Raw genomic sequence first — 26,771 nt, 5'->3', positions numbered from 1 at the left:
CAGTCAGTTTTCTTTATTACTGAAGCATATTTTTTTTCCTTTTTAGTGATTGTAATTATTTATTCATGGAGATCGTTTTCCTGGTATAATAACTCCCTTCATCTGATAATTGAGGCTGCTAGCTGCCTTGCATCATTTCTGTCAGCCAGTATGATATTAGTAAATTTTTGGAGATCACATTGCTAAAAACATCTCCATGTGCAGTGCAGAGAACAAACTAAATAAACCAAATTTGTCATTGGGATGTATTTACCGATGTAAAATGTGTTACGTTGTATAGCAGAAACAGTCAAATGCATTGGGAGTTACAGCTGCCCTCTGAGACTTAAAAGTGTTTTACACAGACTGGTGAGTGTTGCGATGTCTGCTTCGATGAAAGTAATTACTAATTTATTTTGGGCACATTTTCAAAAATGATAAAACACACCTACAGTATACCATTTTTTGTATTCACAGGCCAAGCTCAAGAAGCATCCGTCAAAGAGGCTCAACTAAAGACTCGGCTGAAAAACATTAATGTTGATGTATCACAACTGAATACCGTGAGTATTTTTCGGTTATGTCATTTTATATGATACTTTTTCAGATTTAATTCAGGGTTAGTTGGGTGGCAAGGTAGTGCAGTGGTTAGCATTGCTGCTTCACAGTGCTGGGACCCTGGATTCAGTTCCTGAGGTGCTATCTGTGTTGAGTATGTTCTCCATGTGTCCTCTGTGTGCTTCACTTTCCTCCCACAGTCCAAAGGTAAAATGGTAGATTAACTGGCTTCTGTAAAAACTAGCCCTGGTGTAAGTGTGTGCATATTTATGTCTGTGTGTGCCCTGCAACATACTGGCATCCTGGCCATGCCTTGCACCTTTGGCTTGATAGAATCCATCTCCCCTACAACCCTGAATTGAATGAAGCAGTTGGAAAATGGATGGAATGAAGGGTTATTACTCTATTTTTTCAATTGTTAAACTGTGTAGGTGTGACACCTGGTATTCACTTTTTAGAAGTTGCTTGTGTTGATGATGTAAATCACCCCATTTATTATACCTGCAAATAACGTCAGGTGCTGGCTGGGGGGCTACATTTTTTTTGGTAATGTTACTACAAATATTTCTGTTTTGAGCTAAATTTCATGTGTTGTTCTTGACTGGAAAAAGAACAACAACTCCTAAACTCCTAAACTATTTTTTGTAGGTTAAGCAAATAGAAGCTGCAATCAAAGAAAAGGCAACAATGCGTGAAAAGATCCTGAAGGAACCTAGAAGAATTTGTATGCTTCCTAACACTTCTAAAGGAAACCCAGATGTTCTGGGAAAGGTATCTGTATAATTACAAGTATAATTCTTAGATAAGTATAGCCACTTTGTGCAAACCAGTGTGAGTGCAGTATAAGTCAAGGACATTGTGATAATTAGGGCTGGGCTTGAGAGATCCTGGCTATGGTCAAGAGAACATTTTTATGATGTGGTGCTGTCACTTTTTGAAGGACAAAAAGTTGTAGCTTTGTTTTTTTTCTCACAAATTATCAGTTTCCTTTGCAGACTTACAGTAGACAGTTAGAATTTTGCTTGTCATAACATGAAGTATTTTTCTTAAAAATTGGGATATAAAGTTTTTTGAGCAATGGGATTGTGTAATTTAAAGTATTTAAGAGAAGATATATGATGATTTTTAGCTTTTGCTTTAATTTAATGTTAGATCACAGTATGAATTTGCAACAAATCAGTGCAATTTAGATGTTTTTATACCCAAGTAGGACACTATCCATAAAGTTACTATAAGCCTCTGTCCAGCCTTATCTTCTATAACTGAATTCTTATGCCTCCTGAAGAATCATGATTCCAGTCACATTTGTAAAAATACCAAAAATAGTGCTTGGTACAGTACAGTGTTCAGGGACATTCCAAAAGACATTTAGTAATGTTTGTAGTCCACAAAGCTATTGCTAAGGGTCCATAGAAAAGCAAGTTTGATGTTATGTTTGATTCAGGTTTAAGACCTCACTCCAATCTAGCATCCCATTTTTGAAGTCGGCAAAACAACACCAACCATCTCGTAAACTTACTCCATATACAGTACATATGTTCATATACTGCTGTATACTGCATAAGATAAGATCACTTTATTGGCCATATACAATTTCTTGTGTTTGGAATCTTGCATACCCCAACTTGTTCTCCATGAGACCCACAAACAGGGAGATAAGCTTGGGGTCAGAGCGCAGGGTCAGCCATTTATACGGCGCCCCTGGAGCAGTTGGGTTTGAGGGCCTTGCTCAGTGGCCCAACAGAGTAGATTCCACTGCTGGTTGCGGGATATGAACTGGCAACCTTCCAGCCACAGACATGGATCTTTAGCTACAGAGCCACCGCACCGCCCTCAAATATGTACTATATTTATGCAGTATATTTACTGTACATATGCATATGTACTGTATATATACTTATTAATTGTTTTAAAATGTATTTGATGAAACAATGAATACAAATTTCACAGTATAAGGTATGTACAGTAATTCACTAAGTGCGGCTTATCTCTTATTTCTTATTTCCATATGTAACAGTATAAAAACATCTGGGGTATTTCAAGAAGTGTTTGTAAATTGAAAGGTATCTATGCACTCAGAAAGGTTGGGGACTGATGGTTATAGCAGCCCAAAAGGCTTTTACCTTTAAATCTTCCTAGAATAGAATATATACATGTATGTTTTTAAAAATAATACTTTTTACATTTAAAGATATTAAGTGGACATTTTTGCAAATCTAGATCTTAACAGATACTGAAATGGGACATTGAGAGGAACTTAAGGCATTAACGATGTGCTTTAATATGCTTCTTAGCCACTTCAGAGTATTTCTAGTTGTCAGTAGTTCATTCTGAATTTCAGCTTAGTAGATCTCTAAAGAATTGCTGAATATTTCTTATTTTTAATTTGCCAAGGAAACTGACATGGGAACTTTATGCTTGCAGTTTTTTTTTTCAGTTATTCCCTTGAAACATGGTCTAGACATTGGTAGAATGCCTCTAATGAGATAATTGCAAACGTCCTCTCATTTGAGACATAAACTATATATTTTGTGATATTGCTTATGCCTTTAATCTGTCACAGCATAAAAGCTATTCAAATAAATCGGCACCAAAACTGTTAATCATCTGGGACACTCAGATTAGGGGTTAGGCATCATACCAGTCAGCCTTTAAAATTGTTTGAGAAGTCATGTTCTTATTTGAAGTTCATTAGTAACAGTAACTCAGCGTTGCCTGACTGCATGGTGCTGTACAGTTTCCCTGCTCTACCAATGCTGCACAGTATCCCAACTCGGTGCACTGCCTGCGCACTTTCCCCTGACTGCACGGTGCTGGGCAAAGCAGGAAATGAGCATTCAAAAGGGCGATATAGTGTCATGCACTATATTTAATAAAAAATATAGTATTGTATTGAGTCAAAACTGGTATTATTATTGAAGTATCATTACCTCTGACTTTATTTCCTCTATATTCTAATTTCAAAATCCTGTACAACAGACATTGGCATGGGCATATTTAATCTATTTTCTTATGTCAGATTTAGCTAATTGGTAATTGCCTAATAATTTTGTGTGACATTTGGGTGTTTAGTTTATTATCCTGTTAGTAAACAGCAGTCTGAACTGTGACATGCAGAATGCTCTTTTAGATGTATGTTGATAAAATGTCTCAGACTTGGAGACATCCATCTACCTACAGTATACCTGTAGTTGTCTCCAACACGTGCTGGGGCAATGTGATAAGGTCTAGTCTTGCTGTCAAAAGAATAGCTACGGGTTGAACGTCTAGGCCTCGCTGATGATCTCTTGGAAGTTCACAGCAGCTAAGGCTCTTCTCTTTGTTGTCTCCACTCCAGTCCTTTGAATTATTTAAGAAGTGTATATCCCTAACTGCCCCTAATTGTCATCTCCATGTGCTATGAACAGATCAGTTCCATCTCTGTAATGCTCTCTTTTTGTATGGATGTCTGTCTAGTATTCCAGGTGTTATTGTCCTAGTATTATGGACTCTCAGCCCCTCAAATTTAATTTGGTTCCATGATTCTTGCTGGAGCACCTCAACCAGCATTTTCTTATGCCATGCACCTCTGCCTTGGCCTATTGGCACTGGCATGAACAAAGTTTATCTGAGCTGATGACCAGAGCTCTAGAATCCATGGAAACCTGGTTGTGCAGTGAGTTAACTTGCAGCAACTATTACAAACTGTCTGTTAGGTAATGGTAGCTACTTTGAAGTTTGAAAGGAAATGTACAAGTTAATTGAGTTGTATCATTTCATTCTGAGGTTACTGCATTCCTCAATGCACACCTTTGGTAAAAAAAAATATTTAGGCTTTTTAAGTCTTTGGTGAAAGCCTGCTTGCAGAAGGATTTAGTGAGCAAAAGCCCATTTGCTAATGGTACAAATGTTGTTTCTAGTAACAACGTTACCTCAGTAACTGCTACATTTTACTGCCTTTTACTTTCACATTTTATTTTTTCTGTGATGGTCTAGTTTGGGAACCTAGCCTCTCAGGAGAGGAAACAGCTGGATAAGAGTCCACATTGGTTCTAAAATAATTGGCTGTGACCAACCAGCTGTCGCTTTCATATTCACAACATGTATGTTTAAATTGATAAACTCTGAAGATTATCCGTGACCACCCCCATCCAGCTTCTTCACTCAGGAAAAAGGTTAAGATGTATCAAATCAAGAACAGAGTAGTTCTGGAAGAGCACTATCCTGAGGCTGTTTGGTCTTTCAGCTCAGCACTGCATCTTTTTGTATTTTGTATTTGATGTGTTATTTAAGATTTTCTTTCTCTTTTGTATCCGTCTTTCTCTGTATCTCTTATTCCAAGCAAACCACAAAAATATCCTAACCTGATTGGATTGGCAATAAAGTTGACTTTTACTTAGAATTTGATTTAGACATAAAGTCGTGGTGGTGGTGGTAAAGTAAGGTAGAGTAAAAGCAACTCTCCTGATTTTATTGTTATGAAATGTCCTGAATATTTAACTTTTAATGTACAGATTGCTCACTTGGCACAAATAGAGGACACTGAAGCTGCAAAAGTCATCTCTTGGCATCTGGCAAGTGATATGGACTGTGTGATCACACTGACCACAGAGGCAGCGCGTCAGATTTATAAGGACACGCAGGGAAGACAGCAAGTTCTTCCTCTCGATTCCATCTATAAGAAGAACCTCCCAGACTGGAACAGGTTTGGCAGAATTAAAAAAAAAACTGCTTCATATCAAATATATCATAATACCATATCTTTTAATGAAAGCAAGCATCTTAATTTGTACTGAACTGAAGAATATAAATATACCATAAATGCTGAATGAAAGTATAAAGTTTATACTGACTGAATGTTAAAATGTTGACTGAAATGCTCACAGATCTAACTCCATGTAAAATAGTTTTAATATTTTCCCTTTTGTGTCAGGCCCTTGCCTCATTTAAGAAATGGAAAGGCTTGCTTTGAACCTTTAGGAAATCCAGTGTTTGCTCGAGATCTTCTGATCTTCCCTGAACATGTTCAGAATTGTAAAATTGGTAAGTTCACAATTTTTTTATTTTCTTTTGTGTCTTAAATTTGAGGTCTGTAATTGGCATTAATCCTGTGCTATTAACTAAGTGTAATTTCTCATTCAGTGTTAGTCCAATAGTAATTCTTATTGGATTTATTGTGGTGGTGTTTGATATGCTGCCATTCTCATCCATCTGTTAATCTTAAAACAATTACCTATTTAGATAAAGTAACAGCAAATCATTATTGAACTTGCTGATGTATAAAGTTCTCCACCCTGAAAGTAATGGTACAATACTTTAAATGGGCTAGTATTGAAACCAACTCCTGAATGAAGACAAAAGTCTAAACAAGCAAGCAGATCAGTTACAGGCACCAGTTAGTACTAGCTAGAATAAAGACACAGTGATCCCTCAGGACCAGACTGAGAACCTGTGTTTTAAGTTGTTGCTTGGGTTTTTCATCCCTAGTAATAGTATGATAATACAAACCTTTCCTTGCTGCCATTTTCCTGTCCTTTCTTCACCAACTACTGTGTTATGTGAAATGGACTGCATTTATTCAGGTTGTCTAAGCTTAGCTTTGTTACCTTTTCACAGTTGTTTAGATTCAAGTCTTTCCCAGGTCTTTTTACTCCACTGCATAGGAGTGCAGGAAACGGTTACTAGTGTAATAATTACCGCTGTAAAACAGAAGGGTGGCATGGAGTAAGGAGGGAAATGCATTAAACCTTGAATTTGGAAAATAAAAAATAAATCTTAATTCAATACCTTCAGTTGTGATTTAAATTTAAAATTCAGCTGAATATTTCTTTGTACCAGATTTCCATTTACTTTTTTTCTGGTGATTTTAAATGCTTGAAAATGTCCATGAAAAGCAGAGAGCTGCCAGTAGTGTATAGTTCCAGCGTAGGCAATGGTCTAGTCAAGGTTTATAAGTTTCTCACGAAATATTTCTTTGCTGCACAACAAACTGGCTTGCTTCCACTATTGCTTTGACTTGAATTATATACTTTATGTATGTTTTAATTATAATGCAAGGGTTATTTTAATGATAAATGTTGATTGTTGTTTGTTTTTGTTCTGGCAGACTTGTATGTATGTGATGTGCGTGTGTGTGGCTTTTTTCCCCGTTGTTGTGGGTGCTTTATTATTTGCCTGATCCTTGCTATTGTTTTCAGTCTTTGGAATGCTCCTGGGAGACACTATTCTTCTTGACAACTTAGATGCTGCAAACCACTATAGGAAGGAGGTGGGTAAACTGATTTTTTAAAAACTTTTTCCGCCTCTCGTCTGTGAAAGGACCTACTGTCCAAAATAGTGGTTCTGGCTTTGCTGTGTAATCTGCAAATTGAATGAATGATCCTTCTGATTCTGTATCATAAGGATAACAAAATGAGGTACAGAAACACTTTAGGAGTTACCCGATAAGCTGTAATAGGCTGTACTCCCTAAGACATTATACTGGATGCTTTGTAAAAAATAGTAGTTTAGTATACCTAAACTGTTTAAAATTGTGTACAGAGTGCAATAAAATACTGTTGTTTTAAAAATCTGATTAAACGTTGTTCAGCAAGAAAATTCAAGTAAATAATCTTAAATTATTTTTGGTTGTAGGATTTTGCGGTGCCTTACAATGATATTCAAACCCTTGTTTCAGCATTGTTGCTTTAAAGCTTGCAGTCACGACAGTTTGAAGTAGCAATCCATATTTGTAATATACGCACCTAGCTCCACATTGGGGGAATAAAAAACCATAAAGGAGTTAATAAATAATATGAAAGAGAAATAAGATTGCATAATTATTCAAATTCTTTGCTATGACAAATCTAAAGTAATTTAGGTGCACAAAATTACCTTAGAAAAGGTAAAAGAAAAGGAGGAATGTCCATAAATCAGCAATATCCCAGCCACTCGACAAAGCTAGCGTGTTTCGCAGAAATGCAAACCTGTTTCAGATGTTAGTTAGTTATAAAGCATTTAAGTGATTTAGTAAACATGGCAAAAGGTTTAATGGTTAGACAAAATGCATTGACCATAACACTGTAGTTAGAACAAACTCAAAAAGTAGATATCCTATTAATTTTATGGAATAAACTTTATCAAACACTTTTTAGGAGTACAGAGGGTTCTTAATTTGTGTGAAGGTTGTGTTCTGGAAACCCGTGCGTCGTGTAAATTTCATGTAATTTCAACAATTTTTTCCTATTTAGAATAATGGTAAATGCTATAGTTGCGTTCCGTATGCAAGTTTGACCCTGTAGATGCGAATGATGGGACGTCACGTGCCATGCACTAAATATCTTCAATGCATCAACTTGTAGCACGTATAAGATAAAAACAGTTTACACAGACATGTATACATAAAATATTAGCGAGCATCAGTTATGTTTACTGTAAAACAGCATCACAGTGCACCAGCGCTCCCAACGCGACACACGCGCCATGTGGCACGCGTTATTTTGACTCGCGCTACATAATTTAAACAAAAATATACTTAAGGGCATATGGCATTATTTTTAAAAACGCGTATTTCACATTCGCGTAAAATGCGCACCCACTGTAATACCTTAATTCTGTAGTGTTAAATTTGTACATTGAATGTATGCCAGAAGCAGTGGGAACAGAAATACTGGATTCAGACAGGATTGGAGTGCGGTCTTTAGTAGTTTATTACCTTTGTCTTTCTAGTTACATGTTCTAAACGTTTAACAGCTGCAGCCTAATTAAAAGAAGCTTAAGGATAAATACATGTATGGACTACAGTGTGGGTTGTTTTTTTTCAGGTTGTTAAAATTACACATTGTCCAACATTATTGACCAGACAAGGGGATCGTATCCGCAGCAATGGGAAGTTTGGTGGCCTACAGAACAAGGCGCCTGCTATTGAGAGGTTACGAGGAATGATTTTTGGAGAACCTTTGCCACAGTCTTACCATACCATGAATGAACAAATAGGTTAGTAGAACAAATAGTAGAACCGTTTGACATCCGTTTCCTTCAGTTGCCTACAGTATAGCTAGAAGTACTTTGAAAATTATACTTCTTTCTATAAATTTTTCACCTGTAAGTTTAAAAAAGCTTGGAATGGAATCTATTCTTGTATCATTGCGTAAGCACAGTGGTATGAACTAATTTGTGTATTCATAAAAAATAAGACAGATTTGAATAGGTGAGTATATAAATTTAGTCAAGGATGTATTTCTATAATTAAATAAATATGCTCCCATACATCAGTGTTTATCGCCGGATACTTACTTTCCCTCTTCCTAACTTATGCCTTCACTGCACACTCTATTACTAAGATTCTCTTATTAACCTATATGGTACTATAGGGCAAGGTATTGCACATTGTCTTAAAGAAAACACCTCTTGCAGTATCGCATGGAATGAATTTTGTCCTTATCCTTTTGAGTGGCAAGGACTGCATTGTACAGTGAATGTTCATTGCTCACAGGGGAGTATTAATGGCATTGTATGTTCATAGAGATTTTAAACTACAGTTGCCAAACTCAGTGTGCTTTATCTGGACAGAAAAATATCAATGTCATCCAATCTTTTCATCATCTGTCATAGATGACTAGCATTTTTTTCTTCTATTAACATTAAAGTTACTTGAGAAAGAGCCCAATCTTAACACTGTCAGAAATATCTTAATATCTGTTTACTTACAATGCCTGAATGCCTACAAATTTTTCAGAAAGGCAACTTGCAAAACCTGCACTTCTAATACGTACCTGTATGATCTGAACCCCTCAAATTGCTTGTGATTTAAGTGCAAATATAATTCACAGTATGTCTGCACACTACATGCTGATTACAGCATTTATGTGCACCTAATGCTAAATACTGCTTTGCATAATCCCATGCTTCAGGGAGAGAAACTCATTTTCCAATATGTTCAGCCACTTCTTTGTGTTGACAGTTATTTCACAAATTGTCTTGCCAAGGTAAAATAGTATTATTGTTAATCCATCTTTCCGATCCCCTGTTCCCCAAAAATGTAATTTGTTCATCCATCAGTATTATTATACATTTCTTTAGCAAACTGTTTTTTTTCCAGAGCAACATATATTTGAAACAGGTTTTACTGCTAGGCATTTAACTAATGAAATTTCAGGCAAGTACTTTGTGCAGAGAGTCACAACTGGCATTTGAATCTTCATCCTGCTGGACCTACTTTAGAATCTTGGGAAATGGCAGCTCCTGCTCTGAAAGCGGTATTAAACTCATGATCGTCCTTCACTTCTTGATTTTGATTTTTAGTGTTATTCTGTGGGATGCATTAGGAGAGGGAGAGGATTGATTTTCACTTTTGGGCATTGGTAAAGATATACATGAGAAGAAAACAATTTTAGTATTGCCTTGCCTACATGTCGAACGCCTGTTTCCTTGCAGGTCTTCTTCAGCAGTATCGCACTGCCATGCTCAAGCTCACAGAGGTGACAGATGAGCTTAAGAATCATATGCAGTACCTCGAATCTCCTGAGATGGAAAAGAAAAAAAAAGAGCTTCTGTCACAGGAGAAGCAGCTCAAAGAGATTGAAGTGAAACTTGGTATGTCCCTTACGTCCTTAAATTTAGTGCACCATTTCAAAAATACCACTGAAGTCTTGAAAACCTAATGCTTTCTGTATTTTTGGCCTGAATTAAATCCAGAATTCAGCCTTCCCAATCTTTGCAAATTTTAGTCTCAAGGTTGCTCAAATTTTTAAACACTAATCGGCAGGATGTTTTTTTCTTTTCGTATCTGTTGAATGTAGTAAATGCATGTCTTAAAAATATGACACAGTATGTTAAACATTATTATAAAAATGTAAACTGTTTTGCTTACCCCTTTAAAAACTGCTCTTTGTTTGGGAAAGACTTTTGTTATCTGTACTTTAAACTGACAACAAATGATTAAGTCGTAATTTGGAGACTTAACATGAGGGTTTAGACAGGGTGTTTGAGAGCTGGGGGATAGCTTTTATATTTTATATTAAATCATTCTTAATAAAGTTTGGATCCTCTTGCGCTTAAGTGGAGTTAATGTACAAAGTTTCTGTGAGCCACACTTCCAGTACTTGGAATCTTCCAAATGAGTTAAAAAGTTACTCCTATGTCCTGTGTCCTCTGAGGGAGCTGATGCTTTGATTGATGCAGTTGTGGATGGCACTAAAAGTGGAAGCTGTTTACAGTATAACAAAGGTTCCTAACAAACTGGCATTTTTCTAAAACAAGTATAATCATGTTTCTAAGCTCAATCGTCCTCTGATGTTTTTTTATTTGGTCAGGTATGACACCAACTGGTAAAACAAATGGAGCAGGATGGAAAAGACCAATATTGCAGACTGGTGATGCCATTCCCATTCATACGAAAAGAGCACGACGAGATAAATCTGCTCTGTATGTATTTCAGGCTTTCTTTTCCATTAACACAAACTGTGGTCTCAAAATGTATTTGTACACCCAAGGAAATAGGTACAAAAAGCATAGAAAGTGCTAAAAAAAATCTTTAAAATGTCATATCGCCTTGATCAGAGCAAATTTTCTTGCCATAAATGAGTCGCAGAAAATAGTACAGGTGGTGAAGAAAATAGTGGAAACCACGCGATGTATGAATGTTAACTAAGGAACTGGACTGCTCTTTGCCTTCAGAACAGCTTCAGCCCTTCTTGAAGTACTGTTATACAAGTTTCGAACTGTTTCTAGTGGGATGTTGGACCATTCTTCCAGAAAAATGGTTCCTTGGGGGATGAAGGAGGTGGAAATCTACTCCGTACTCTACTCTACTTCCCATAAAGGTTCAATGATGTTTAAGTCTGGTGTTTTGGGAAGCCATGGAAGGTGATTGACTTCATCCTGGCCTTCAAGAAACCACTCTTGAATCAGTTTAGCTGTGTGTATGGCGATGTTATCGTCTTGGAATATGGGAACATTGTGAGGAGACAATGTTTCCATCATAGGGTGCACGTGGTCACCTAAAATGGCTTTGTATTCCTTGGTCATAATTCTACCTTGAAAAGTAATTGTGAGACCCAGTGACTCCCATGAGATGGCTGCCTATCCTATAATGGAGGTACCACAATGTTTAATAGTTGTGAACAGGCAGTGTGGCTTATTTTGGGTTTCTCCCAGCATAAACCCATCCCGATTTAGAATAGACAATGACTCACCAAACCATATTACCTTCTCCCAGGGCTCAGAAGTAAAGGTTATGTGCTCATTACACCAGGTCATGTGTTTCTGCACATTGGGCTTAGTTACAAGCGGTTTCAGAATGATATCCCTACCATGTTTACATTGCGGTACTTAGGACACTAAGTTTTTGTTGAGAGTGGATCATGAATGCGTAGTTCATGTTCTTGTGAAATTTTTGAGGCCTCTGTTTTGTTAGATCTCTCGTGTTGCTTTAGAAGCCTGCATATTATAATCAACATTTAACATTTAAGACATCCTTTAGAAATGTATTTGTAATTATTATTTAGATTAATATGAAACATACAATATTTTTTAATTATGATTTAGTTACTTTAAAATATTTTTTTCTTTAGGGATTTCTATTATTTTGTCCACTCCCTGTATATTCACACCACTAAGTGCAATGGAAGCCTCTGGAACTATACAGAGGTTTCTAATGCAAGTTTGTTGAAAACAACTGGTACAGTTTTCTTATTGTTGATGTTTTATTTTTAGCATGGAAGATGTGGCTTTAGGCTTACCAGTGGACAGCAGCCCAGAAACCAGCGCTGGGACAGTAACAAGGAAGAGAAAGGCTTAGGCCATGTTGGTTAACAATTGTGTGGAGGGAACTGTTTTCCAGAGCACATCTTTGTCCATTTTCTGTAAATGATATTTAAAACTTTACTTTTTCACATTTTTATATTGTTATTATTTTAAGCTTCAAAGTAGTACTTGCCTTAGAGTCAAAATGATTCATCATCCCCCTTGTTTTGCTCTTAAATATTTTGGGAAAGCCTTTTGAGAACATTTTTGTCAATTTTAATGAATTTTCTACCATATTTAGCACTCTAATATAAGCAAAGGGTTTATTTCATGTTTTTCTGTAGATGTACGAGTTATGGTTTACAATTGATTGCCAAAGGCTTTCAAGAAAAGAAATATATTACAAAAATAATCTTTTTTTCCTGCTTTTTTAATCCTAAAGTTTCTACCTGACTTGTAAAGTATGTACTGTGATGGAATATAAATATTTTAAAAAGTCTTTGAATTAACTCACTTGATTTTTAGTTTCCATAAAATGCCATTTTTATTTCAGATTTGTTCAGTGTTAATAAAGCCCTTTTTTGAAAGGAGAGGCTGGGGAAAAATTCAGTCATGATTTCTGTTGTTTTACCAAGGTGTTATTGACCTCTCGACGATAGTCCTTATTCTAATGTCACCATTTATCTTAAAAACAGAAAACTGCTGACAGTAATACAAAGGAAAAAACACATTTTATGGATTCACAGTAATATGACTCTACTACTATAGCAGTAAGAGTTCATAGAGTCTGCATACTTTGATATACACACTCCTTTGACACTGTATAAGAATCATTTCAAATTTAAATCAACAGGTCAGTGGAGGATATATTTTAGTTTTCAATATTTCTCTCACTTGCCGTTACTGTGTGTTGAGTTTTAACTGGGTTTATCTACCTCTGCTTATCTTTTAAATTGTTATATTCGCTCATTGTATAGCAGTAATGCATCAAAGTAATGTGGATAAATCCTGTATATTTCAAGTATTTCCATTTAAAAATGTATTTCTTTGTTCTTAGTTTATATTGTAATAACTTTAACACTGTGAGATTGAGGTAAGTGTTAAATGAAAGTTATTTTATCTATTTTTAAAGATATCGATAGTCAGTCATCTATTTTTTTATGTTCAGAGTTTGAATTTTGTTTTACCATGATCTTACTTGTAAATACTCTTTTCCTCTGCTCAATGTACATACGGTATCGATTGGAAAAGTAGAAGAAAATTTTAACCATCAATTCAATAAATGAGTGGTTCCTTTATATAGGACTCATTTCAGAGCACGTGCAGGTAGTACATTGTGCATGCTGTTTTTCTCTTCACACCTGTAGGCAAGTTGAAAGGTTAAATAATCACTTTTTATCATTAAGAGATCAAATTAATAATTAACAGCAAAAGCCTCCTGAGGCCTATAGAACAAAATGGTCCAGTAAGTGTCTTCGTCTACTAGACCTTCTTCGGTTGCAGGGGCACCTCAAATTTAACTCCTGTTGACACCCTTCAACTTGAAGGTTGGAATAAAAATTGACCCTTCTCTTAGCTCCGTGTTTTCACCCTCACCCTGCATTTTATGGTTCATCACTTTACACAGGATTGCTTCCAGTTCAGTAGTCCAAGTGGGACACCATTATCTCATCTAGGTGTAACCAGGAGATGAGGTGGCACAGGAGTCAGGAGTAGTGTCCTTGTGTAGGCTGGCAGGTAGATCCTCTCTAACACCTGTAGTACCACCTGTTCTGTGCATAAGTCTGGAAACCATCTTATGTTTTTCTCATTTTTTAAAAAAATAAACTTTTAAAAAAGGAGATCTCGTGTGAATTCCTTCTGCGTGCACACAACTGACAACCAATCACCCAAAAGTGAAGCTGCCAGCACTGGGAGGGACCTGCAGGACTTCACCACAGACTGGCAGCATAAATACTACTGTAGATCTACTGACTTTGGTGTACAAAAGATATAAGAGTTGTAGATGTGTGAAAACAAGTGCAGGCACCAAGATTAATTTTTGGCATAAGGATAGGTCTCTTGCTCAAAGGGTTTTCTAACAGCTGTAGTATGACCATAAGATTGTTACTTTTGAATTAGTTCTTGAACAGCCTGCATGCTACAGCTGCTCCGTCCTCAAAGGTGTTTGCAAAAGGGGGAACCAACATTTCCGATATAATGTTTCTGGGCCTGCAGTGTCATACAGAGGTTTGTGCTGTTGTGCAACACCTTGGGAATCTTGCTTAAATACTTGCATGGTCTGTCTAAATGGGCTGTGAAAAGTATCCACCTCGTAATGTCAAAGCTCCAGGTTCTTCAATGATAGATGAAGGCTGGTGAATGTTTCCTGATTTTTATGCCACCAGGCATACAATCTTTATGGCCTACTGGCGTTGTGTTTGATACCGGAGTCACTTGACTGACTCTACACATGTCCAGATGATTTTGAGTCCCAGCTTGGAACAGAAGGTTCCAAGTTCCAAATTAAAGAGTTTTTTGGCTTCTATTGTTCTGAAGCCACATTTGGGTATAATCGGGAAGTAGTCAGCTCTACACCTGGAACAATACTATACAGTGTTGAATACGGTAGAGGCTCAGAAAAGGCCTAAATAAGGGAAGCAATGTATCACACTGTATATTAAGGATTCATTTTAGTGCCCATGTACTTCAAAAATGTTTGGGGTGCTTTACAGGTTAAAGAAATCCCAATACCATTGAAGAGAATTTCAAATATAAAATGGGAAAAAAGAAAAGGCAAGCACTAATTAAAAGAACTAAACCGATGTCTTTAGTCTAGATTTAAAAACTGTAAAAGAGTTTTAATTTCTCAGAGCAGCAGGGAGTGAATTCCAGAGTTGTGGAGCAAGCTGACTGAAAGCACATACCCCAGGATACGTCTGCTTCTAAGAAGGTACTGATAAAAGGTGTGCCTGAACAGTGTAAAACCCTTCTTGCTGTATTGGGAGGAATGCAAGATGCTATGTATTATGGGAATTTTGGTTTGTAGGCCTTGAAACTTGACAATTTATGAACAAGGTATTAGTGAGCCATTGAAGAGGAGTCAGAATTGGGGTGATGGGGTCATGGAACCATTGAATGCGTTAGAAGGCATGCAGCTGAGTTTTCAACCATTTGACGTTTGTTTATGGAACTGGTAGGGAAACCACTATAAAGACTATTGCAGTAATGAAGCTCTGATCTGGATTATGATTAAGGCTTGAATCAAGGTTTCAGTCGCAGTGCAATCACGAGTTCGACACTTTATAATTGGCTTTTATTAGGCTCTCAGATTACTCATAGTAGGGCATAATTTAAAGCTGTTGTTTCCATGCTTTAAGTAATTTAATAAATTAGATGTGCCTTCCCTGATTTATGTGCAACACCTCAGTTTTTGTCATATTTAAATGCAGGCTCTAATCAGGCCTGAATTACACTTAAACAATGTGACAGAATTAAGATGCATCAGACAAGACAGAGATGCAAAGCAAAATGTAGCCAGTGTGAAAATGAAATCAGAAACCTTTTTTGTGGATGAAATTGCCTAATGGAAGTAAAATCAGGATTGTTCTTAGGATGGAGTCTTGGTTGACACCTAAAGAGTGGGACAATTTTGGACTTTAAAATTATTAACAGCAACAAATTGACCCCACTTTGACAGATAAGTCTCAAACCATTTCAAAGCCATTATAGTTTTACTGTATATGTACAAGTTTCAAGATGCTTGAGCAAGATGTGATGTCCACAGTGTCGAATGCAACTGATTATTATTTAATAAGACCAACAGAGAATTCGAACAACAGTCCAGGTTTAATTTATTAAAACTTGAGACCAAGGCTGTTCTAAAACCAGATTGAAACTGCTCGTATAAGTCATCTGAGGACAACAGAGATTCTAATTGAATGGCAATTTGTTTCTCCACTTTGAAAGGATGGAAAGAAGACCAATAGAACAGTAATTTGCAAATTCATAGATGTTTGAAATAGCTTTTTTATAAGTGAAGTGGTAATCAAAGCAATTTTGAAACTGGAACTAAATCAGAGGTAAGTGGCAGATATCTTGTACGTAACAGAGGAGGGAGAGTGTGATGCTGACCACATCACCTCCATTTCCAGTGCTGGATGGTCAAGAAAAATGGTGGCCCTTGCTCCCCAATCCCCATGGGCCTTTATGACCTGAAGGGGGACCTACATAATAGAGGAGGGAAAAAAGACTTAAATTAAACTTTACGGGATGATAGGGGATCCAAAAAACAAAAGGTGGTCATCAAGGATAGCTGGGCTATAACAGCAGGAGTACACTGAAAGGGGTGCTGAATTTTTGTACAGTATGTAAGTGCACATGAGGTGCGACTGGTTCTTTTCACAAAAGCAGAGATTGCATTAGTGAAATAGTCCATGAGATCCTGATGCAGAGCCTTAGATGAGGTGGAGAAAGCTTAAGGTGATAGTAACTGTCAATAGCGGAGAAAAAAACGTATTAGCTGTGATGAGCTCATAGAAGTATTTGTCTTCTGAGAGTTTAAGTTCTTCCTGTACAATTCCATCTTGCTAAATCTTTCTAAACCTATTATGAATCTTTTAATTATGAATCTAGTCTATTTCCCCTGTTTTTTGGGCTTTTTTTACCTCATACTTCATAGATTGGAGATCATTTTTTCTAAAACAAGGGGGGTATCTAGAGTCCTTCACAATGACAGACTTGAAAGTTGCTGAAGAGTCAGATAGAGAGGAGAGTGAATTGTTGAAATAATTAGCGCACCTGGGTTTGTAATCAAATCAGATCTAGCCAGGATATTACTGATGTAAGCAGGAATGACCTTTTTCCACTGGCAAAAGCAAACCAATCTGGGCAGTGGCTTTGATGAAGAAAAAACTTACAGTATACATTACTCCCTCAGTGTAAACTCAAAATGTGCTGCATGGCTCTGTGAGTCAACGGAGCAGACATTTCCTATTCTCACGTGAGTAAGAAACTTTCTGGCTGATTGTATCAGTTTGTTCATAAAGGTGGCTTGGAATGCCTCCAATATTCATGGCACAGTATTTGTTTATCACCCAGACTTCCACATGTGTTTCAACAGAAGCCATTGCAAGTTTAAACACATGTTTTAAGGGGATTTGTGCTAATATCTGCATCCATCACCCTTTTCCCTTAGCTCCTTATTCTTCTTACTGGCAGCTTCAAGGTTTGGGTCATTACTTTACTAAACAGTGAAGCGTCTCTTCTCCCTGCACTTGCTTAGGTGTTACACAAAAAGGATGTACAAATATGTTCAGACTTCTGCCACTTGCTCCCAAACTACTAAACCTCTGCACACACTGCAGTTATGAATCTTGCAGCTACCTGCTGTCTTTTCTTTGAGAGAGAAGCAAGCTATTTCTGTAACTGAGCTAGATCTTCCGCTAGCATTTTAGTTTTACTTACATTTTGCTTAAAAAATGATTTGCTTAAAATTATTAATATTAAAAAATGCAATTAATAATAATACTAATTTCTCACACGTGTATAGTGCTTTTCTAGACACTCCACTCAAAGTGCTTTACAGGTCATGCAGACTCCCCTCCACCACCACCAATGTGCAGAATCTACCTGGATGATGCAACAGCAGCCATAGTGCACCAGTACACTCACAACACACCAGCTCTCAGTTAGGAGGAGAACAGAGTGATGTAGCCAGTTCACAGACGATGATTATCAGGAAGCCATGATTGATAAAGGTCAATGGGGTAGCACTCTTACTCTTTAGAAGAAACGCCCTGGGATTTTTAATGACCACAGAGTCTACCTCAGTTTTATGTCTCATGCAAAGAACAGCGTCACTATACTGGGGCATTAAGACCCACATGGACTGCAGGATGAATGCCCCCTGCTGGCCCCATTAACACCTTCCCAGCAGCAACCTTAGCTTTCCCAGGACGTCTCCTATCCAGGTATTGACCAGGCTCACACCTGCTTAGCTTCATTGGGGTTGCCAGTTGTGAGTTGCAAGGTGACATATTTGTAGTCATTTTTCTACAAATGTTTATTAAGGTGTAAATGAATAAGCAGTGAGATCCTTTACCTTCTGTGAGGAAAATATTCACGCATCTTACCTGATCTTGAGAAACATAGTCTCTTAATAAATTCCTCTTCAAGAACCTGAAGAAAAAAAACAAAGGTTTAGTGACTTTGATTAACTGTCGGTCATAAACCAACTCATTACTGTTTGCAGAGGTTCAGTGAGCAGTGGCACTTAATAAACTGCCTTCCTGCCTGCAGATTGTGCACTATCATGTGGAGACATGCCATATGCAGTGTGTGCATGTAACTCTCTAAGTTTTCTGTCTAAACAGTCAGAAAAAAAAATGGAAAAGAAACATTTATTAGGGACTATCACGAAAATAAAATTAATGACTTGTTCCTTTGTTCCTAACAGTTTATACAGGCGTCATCTCAAAGAACAAAGTAACTTGGGTTACAAAAACTTATGTTTGGAGATGAATGTCAGGCAGAAACCAATCTCTTCCATCTGTTCCAAATGTATTTCACAGTACATGAAAGTTATACAGTAATGAAGTCATTTTGGAAGAGTCAATTACTATTTCTGGATTTTTTTATAACTTCATGACCTAACAGGTTTGTGCTTAGCTGCAGTAATTCCATCATCTGTCCCCTGCTATGTTTTGACTAAATGTACAAGAAATAAGTTGTTTTTTCTCTCATTTTCCTGGATTGTAATGTAAATTTGCAAAGTGTTTTTTGGATTATTGAATGAAGATTCGTTTAAAAGTGCTTTATGACATGCTTATTTCTGATTCTTGTAGGCGATGGATGTACTGTAGTTGACTTGAATTCCCTACTGTGGGTCTGTGAGTTCCATTAACAAAGGGGCATGCCTCACTTTTATTGACTTCCCTTCCTGATAACTCTGATTCAATGGCTTCAAGGCCTACAGTGAGACATCATCCTTTCCTGTAGTTTCAATATAATTGTTTACTATTGTAATTATTATCCACCTATTAATTCATTGCAGTTCTCATCCATAGCTTTTCCCCCCTCCCCACTTAAGATTGTTGAAGTTATTGCATTTTATAAATCTGTATTAATTCAATATTAATATACTGTACTGTAGGAAGAACTATTCAGAACTTCCTAGTGCAGCAAATATGTTTGTGTGTTTTTGTAGGTCTGATAAATGCAGCAGAACCATGAATCCAAAGCTTTCCAAAGACAATTAGATACATGCTAACTTTACAATCTTGTTTCCACTTTGTATTTCGAAAGTTTGGAATAATTTGTTATAAATACCACCTTGCTGCTCTTACAACCCCTATGTAGCAAATAACATCATTATTTCAATGTGGGAGTTACTGTACCTATTCTCAAAGTGGCAGCACAGTAGCATTGGTCCTTCTTAAATAAGCTCTCTGTAATGTGCTAATGACAGTTTTCCGCGTCTTTGTTCCTTCCATTCAGAGACAGACATGATTCAGATGTACTGTAATTAATATGGTGTTGGCCAGCCTCACTGGGTGGTTCCTTTTCATTTAGCCCTCCTAGGGCATTGGCTCATGACTTCAGCCATCACTCCCTTGTGTACCATAATCATATAGAACGGGCTGGAAAGTCCCATCAAAGGACATGCAGTTGTTGTTACATTGTTTACATCAGTCATTTACAAAAGAATCAGGTAGGAGCAAGAGGAACCTTTGTATCATTTGTTTAACTCATTCACCTTCTGCAAAGATTGTATTATTTGAACATTATGTTGCAGGTTTATTCTTTCTCACAAAAGACATAATCTCTAAATTACTCATTACACTTGGGATAGGTTTTTTATAGACCTCCATTACGTGAACATGGAGTGCAATTGAGAGAGCTTTACCATAAAAGGGGAAGACTACAGCAGTGAAGTAACTTTGTTTAAACTTCAGAAATATGACATATTTGATTATATGTAAGGGTGAGTTCATGATATAAAAATACAGAGTAGTCTAAGAAAGGGAAAATGAAGTACAGTATACCAAAAGGTAATGATTAGCTTGACAATGATTAATAACCTAATGAACAGTTCTAATGGAAAAAAGCTTATGTGATTCTTAGGCCAACATTAAAACATCCTCAAATAGCAGCATGCTTTTTTGCTAACTTTTTCCATTGTTTTTGTAGAGGTGTATCCTTCCTGTTTTCAAAATCTCTCCAGGTCTTTAAAGAACAGATGACACTGTATATGCAACGCAAAATGTTGGCAGTGGCTTAGGTACTGTCCACAGCTGTATTTTTTCTTTCCTGACCTTCATCCTTGACTGCAAGATCACAAGAAGCAGATTTTCAATGAGGAAGACTTTAATGCTTTCCTGTTACTTTAATATCGTATTTACGGTACATATACTTTTCTCCAAAAAAATTTAAAAATTCAGAAATTGGCTTAATGATTGGACAAAATACACATACAATTTTTCTGGGTAGGGAGTATGTACATAGACGTATTTAACCTTCAACCTGTCCTCTAAAGTAGCTAAAAGGAACCTCATTTGACAAATAACACACTAAAATTCTACTTCAGCCAGCATTCAATGTCATTGCGTATAAAAGTAAAGGCACCCTTTCATTCAGTAACATGTAGCACACTTTTTGCAGCAATGTTTCGAATTAAACATTTCCTGTAAGAGATTATAGGTCTCTCATATTATCTGGGAGGAATTGTTCCCCATTCAAGTAAATGAACAGTTAAAGGTTTATTCCATGCTGAAAAGAGAAGAGAAGAAACAAAGTTTTGGGTGTCGACACCCAAAGAAGGCTCCGCAGCTTCATTAGTTCAGATGCGCCAAATTACTAAGAGAAGTCACACAGTTGAATAGCCTCGGTGTGCAATAATAGTGGTTCACACAAATTCAGAATAAATGCACCAGTCTCTGTGAAATGTTAGGTAATAAGCAAATTTTGCATTTTGCATGCTTTTATCATATCTTCCTATATACTAAATGTTTTTTTTTCACATTTTGCAAGCGATAAAGATCATATCTCGTTAGCAACATGATGGTATACAGCATGTTTATATTATTTCAGGTGGGTAGCTGCTTCAGCAAGCATAGGCTTCAAGGGAACAAGTAATAGGTTTATTCCATGCTGAAAAGAGAAGAAAGAAAACGGTTTCTGCTGTGGAGCCTTGCTGGAGCACCTGAAGAAGACCTGAGCACCTGAAGAAGGCTCCACGGCCGAAACGTTGCGTTTTTTTTCTTCTCTTTTCAGCATGTTTATATTATACTGACTTTTTCAATCACAGGGTCTGTTTAATCCATTTCAGCTGTGGATGATTCCTCTCTCACCTCCTTGATAGCTCCAGACTCCAAACTGAAAAACATTAGTCTGATAACCCAAGACAGACATTTCACATCCATGAGTAACTTGTCTCTCCCTAAATAAACTGAGTGTTTTATGCTCCTAGTATTTTTTTCCTGGTTAAATGGAATTGGATGCACTCTCTGATGCAATAATCACTATGTAATCAATTTATTTTTGCTTCTCTGAGTCACTGCTAAGATATGTTGCAAACACTATGAGAAAATGTTGTCTATTAACTGATGCAGAATTTCTTCTTTAGAAATACATTTGAAAACAGTTTAAGTGCAAAGGAAACTGTATGTGATTTATGTATTTAATCTGAAGGGTGATGGAAGAGATGCAAAACAAGCTGCCAAATAAAATGTACACTGTACATATCCATTATTTTTCTAGCTGCTTTATCCAATGAAGGTTTGTTCTGGGGGCTGGAGCCTATCCCTGCAAGCAATGAGCTTGAGACAGAATACACCCTGGATAGGATGCCAGTCCATTGCAGGGCACACACTCACACCAGGGCTAATTACTCCAGAAAGCAATTAACCTACCAAGTCTCTTTGAACTGTTGGAAAAAAAAATGAAGCACCTGAAGGAAAATTACGTGAACACAGGGAAAACATACAAATTCCACACAGATAGCACCCAAGGAACTGAGGCAGCAAAGTTAACCACTGCACCACCATGCCTAGATCTTACTAGGGTCATCAACATAATTGTTTTTTTCTTCCTTACTTCAGCCTGACTACATTTCAATTTTACTCAACCAAATGTCACAACCACCAGCCAGCGGAGATCATCTCACAAAAGAACTAACCAGTACCAGCAGCGGGTTAATAATAACAAGCGCCGCCGCACGTGTTAATCCATCAGCACACGCTTTACCGTGCGGCAAGCAGCACTATTGAAACTGTAACGCAACGGGGGCTCAGGCGGGCGCCCTTGCCGCATCTGGTCGGCCCCTGCACCGTCCGGGGCTCGAACCCAGGACTTCTGCGTCTCTCTGCAGCGACCTAGCCCCGTGAGCTAAAGAGAGATCTAAAGTGAGCTAAAGTGAGATCTCACTTGAATGGGGAGATCTCTCTTTAGCTCATGGGGCTAGGTCGCTGCAGAGAGACGCGGAAGTCCCGGGTTCGAGCCTCCAGTCGGGATGGGGCCGACCAGATGCGGCAAGGGCGCCCGCCTGAGCCCCCGTTGCGTTACATTGGTGTCAGAAGCGGGGCGGGATAGCCCTTCGCCGGGGACGGCGATTTAAGCGGGGGAGAGTGTAACGCTTACGGCCGACAAGCAGTGTGTGTAAGAGCCAGCGTACCAGAGCGGGTGACGTCACCGCCCTTCCCTGTGATAGCAGGACCACAGCTACTGGGCTGTGGAGAGATCTCTCTTTAGCTCACGGGGCTAGGTCGCTGCAGAGAGACGCGGAAGTCCCGGGTTCGAGCCTCCAGTCGGGATGGGGCCGACCAGATGCGGCAAAGGCGCCCGCCACAGCCCCCGTTGCGTTACAAAACCATCCTAACCCGCTTCCTGCTGTTTGGTATTGAGTCTACTCCTTGAGAGCTCTACCTGGCGTTTATGCTGTACCTCGTGTTCTTCTGGGTTCTGGACTTCCCTTTTGCCTTTCAACTTTGGACCTCGCCTCTCGTTTCGGATTGTTTGCCACTATTTGTACTTCCTGGATTTCGAACCACCTTTCTCCTTTTCACCACGGACTCGCCTTACAGTATGTACCAGATTGTTCGCCTGCTTCGTCACCTACAGTACCTACTCCTGCATCTGCACAGGATCTGTATACCTTTTCATTGAGGATTCCTGACATCAAATGAACCATTTTCTGAGACTGAATGTTGGTAATCTTTAAGTATCTGTAAATATTCCATCAGATCCTTGTGACCCAGAGTGGATCATTGGATTATGGTTTTTTGGATTTATGCTGTTTTGTGAACGCATTTCTATCTTGGTTTATCATTTTTCTTTGCTTTTTTTAGAAACTAAAGCATCTAATATACACCCAAAGTCTAGCAGATCATTTAATATAAATACGTTTCAATCTAACATAGCATTTAAGTATCAAAGTAATAATACTCTTAATGTTAAATTATTAAAGTTCATAGAAAATAAGAGGACACTCACCCAAACTAATTGACATCTAGAGGGGGCTGGGACTGATGTTGATTGGTTTTAGTTTTTCTTTGGTGATAGTGGTGGATTGTCACGGTTTTCAGTTGAAGATTAAATCAAAGGAACAGCCAAAAGTCTATTCCATGCTGTATGGAAAAGAAGAGTTTGGCTATGGAGCCTTCATTAGGTGTCATCCTTTCTCCATGGAATAAATCTTTACCTATTTCTTTGTGGCCTATGCCTGCTAATACAACTGCTGTACCTACTGTACCTGAATTTGATAAAACCTCAATTTCCATTTCTATAAAGAAAAAGAAAGCTGCAGTGGAGACCCCTCTCATTTGGTTGCATGCTTTTTTTTAAAGAGAAGTTGTTTGTGCACTGCAGTGACAACCAGGACATGTTGCAGCCTCCAGAAGAACAATGTCAACCTATGTGCTTTATCCACAAAAAAGATCTGTCCACCTTCCTTAGGATTTCAACAGGACCATCTTGTATAGATACTAAATACATATGATCTGAGAAGTTGGGTTCCCAGCCATTGTTGTAATATGGGTGACACTTTGCCATTTAGACCTACTTTTTCCTTTTGTCAATAATCATTTCAAATCTATACTTCAGCAGCTAAATTAAGAATATAAGGTCTGCAAATGAGAGAAGGAATTCAGCCTGTCTTATTTGTTTGGTAGTTTAGTAGCTAAGTGAATCTAAAATTGTCTAGCTGTTTAACTAAAGGTGTCTCGATCACCCAGGGACTGGAATTATCCAGTAATAATTTTTGTTGCTCTCCTTTGAACTCTCTAAAACTACTATATCTTATCTTTGGTTGGGTGGTGACCAAAACTGAATAAAGTCTTCTAGATTAGGCTTTCTGTGTGTATTCTAGAACTTAAGCATGTTAAGATGGATTTCAATTGTATACTTTTTTTGCAATACCCAAGCATTCTGTTTGTTTTTTTATTGCTTCATCACTTTTTTTTTCACTTTTTCAGAAGTGGAAAAAAATCTTCAGAAAAAAATGCATGTTTCAATTGATGCTTCCTTTCTATTCTCTTGACCTTAAATAACAACACTTGGAGGAATCATAATAAACAGTCTTGGTGGGGTCATTTGGCACTTCTCTGAAACTAATAATTACTGTCAGCGTGGGGCTTGTCTGGACCACCAGACTAGATGCTAGCTATCACTCACTTTACAATAATATCCTGTACTTTGTGTTTCACATTAAGGTTTCACGGGCGTTTTGGGGTACAGAGGCTCTCTCAGGTATTTATAATGAGAAATTACATTTCAGTACTTGACAGTGAATTTAAGGTTGCAATTTGTTGCTTACAGGAGTGGAATTCCTTTCTTCTTTTAAGGGTCTGCAAGCTGCAACTCATCTAATGATACTCAATTAGCCGGAATCCCAACATTGAAGTCGAAGTGCTTCTAACTGAAGTATTTTGTGCATAAACACTTCCACATGGCAATGCTACTATCTGATAAAGCAGGTCATATAAAATGCTACAAAATAGTGTGAAATTTGGCTGCATTCATGTTTTGGTTTTCTTGAACATGTTCTTGTATGTCCACACCAGAGTGGCCCATGTTTTCCTGTGCCTTAAGTTCTGTGTGTTTAAACACTCTCCCCCATGCTGTGAGACGAGCTCTTATGATGTTTCCAAGATAAGTTCACATACTGTAATGTCATTCTTGGGGTCATATTTAATTCACAAAGACAAAGACTGCATATGAATCTGAAGGAAGTGTCCATAACTTCGAAGAAACAATTAATATTTTTTGTATACAAAAAAGACAAAAAGAAGTACAGTATAGAGATAATTAGTATGAAAAAAATGTAACAGTCATGATGGTGTATGTATTCAAACTCTTTGCTATGGCACACCACAAGTCAGGTAGTGAATTTCAAGCAGAGACTCAATCATGATCATCACAGGAGTTTCAAAACAATTCAAGGATTAAAGTTGTATTAATGCATATTGTGTAGAACAGGAGAAGGGTATAATTTATTATAAAGATCCTTAATATGTCTTTGAACATGGTAATGTTAATCATTAAGAAGAGGAAAGCACCCAGACACTGCCTAGATTAGGCTATCCATCCTGAGTAGCCAAGCAAGGAGCAAAGTGTTGATAGATGCTGCTGTGTGGCCAATGGCACCTTTGCAAGAGTTCAGATTTGAGAAAATGTCACTCTCCAAAGTGGGCTTGCATGTAACTAATAAAATCTCAAATCCTGCATAAATCTTTTTTATGTAATGCAAAGCATTATTTCTGATGCAAATCCAACACATGGTAGCCATTACTCAGGCATGGCCATCCTTACTATCAAACATAGTAGTGGGTTGCATTATGATATAGTTTTGGTTCTTATCAGCAGGGACTAGGATATGTGATGGAGCAAAGTACTAGCAAATCCTAAGTCAAATCTGCTAACCTAAGAATGTGTCAGAAATGATCTTTCAGCTGTACAATGATCCTAAGTGCTAGGGCTGGAGTCGCTTAAAATAAGAAAATGAATGTCTTTGAGTGGCCCTATGAGACTACTGTCTGAATCCTATTGAGAATCTTTGGAAAGATATGAAAACTGCTGTCTGTAAGGAATTCACAAGCATCTTGAGAAATCTTTCTGGAGGACTGGGCAAAAACTGCACCAAGCTGGTGTGTAAAGTTGGTAGAATATCACTCTAAAAGACTGTAATAGCTGTAAAAGATGCTTCCAACAAATGCTGAGTTCATTGGTCTGAATTTTATGTAATCAAGATATTTCAGATTCTTCTCTCTGATTTTTACTGATATAACTGTTACTTATTGTACCCTTAGCTGTCTTCAGTTTGAGTTAAGCATTCAAGTTGTGACTAAAATATTAAGTTTAAAGATTGCAGATGCATCCTTTTATAATTTCACAAAGGGACCACCATAGGAGGGGCCTGAATACTTTTTCAAGACACTTTAGGTTCTGGAGATCATAGTGCTTTTGTACAGTAGGTAATGAAGTGGTCAGGTATTTCTTACTGATCTCTTTATTCAGTTAAAGATTTTGGAATTTCACCCTGGAAGTCATGTCCCATA

At 37.6% G+C, this 26,771-nt stretch overlaps 1 protein-coding gene across 1 annotated transcript in view; it reads left to right on the top strand.

Annotated features, from left to right (window-relative positions):
* Nucleotides 1-14,081, top strand: part of smchd1 (structural maintenance of chromosomes flexible hinge domain containing 1) — a 60,099-nt gene extending 46,018 nt beyond the window's left edge. The window contains exons 40-48 of the mRNA XM_015354452.2: nucleotides 457-542; nucleotides 1,186-1,308; nucleotides 5,031-5,221; nucleotides 5,450-5,559; nucleotides 6,714-6,784; nucleotides 8,319-8,490; nucleotides 9,931-10,089; nucleotides 10,809-10,920; nucleotides 12,211-14,081. Coding sequence (XP_015209938.2) covers nucleotides 457-542; nucleotides 1,186-1,308; nucleotides 5,031-5,221; nucleotides 5,450-5,559; nucleotides 6,714-6,784; nucleotides 8,319-8,490; nucleotides 9,931-10,089; nucleotides 10,809-10,920; nucleotides 12,211-12,295 — 1,109 coding nt within the window. The 3' untranslated portion in view covers nucleotides 12,296-14,081. The remainder of the gene's footprint in view (nucleotides 1-456; nucleotides 543-1,185; nucleotides 1,309-5,030; nucleotides 5,222-5,449; nucleotides 5,560-6,713; nucleotides 6,785-8,318; nucleotides 8,491-9,930; nucleotides 10,090-10,808; nucleotides 10,921-12,210) is intronic.
* The last annotated feature ends 12,690 nt before the right edge of the window (nucleotides 14,082-26,771 follow it).

The sequence above is a fragment of the Lepisosteus oculatus genome, chromosome 6 (assembly GCF_040954835.1).
Source record: "Lepisosteus oculatus isolate fLepOcu1 chromosome 6, fLepOcu1.hap2, whole genome shotgun sequence".
NCBI lineage: Eukaryota > Metazoa > Chordata > Actinopteri > Semionotiformes > Lepisosteidae > Lepisosteus > Lepisosteus oculatus.
This window is presented reverse-complemented; position numbering and strand designations above follow the sequence as displayed.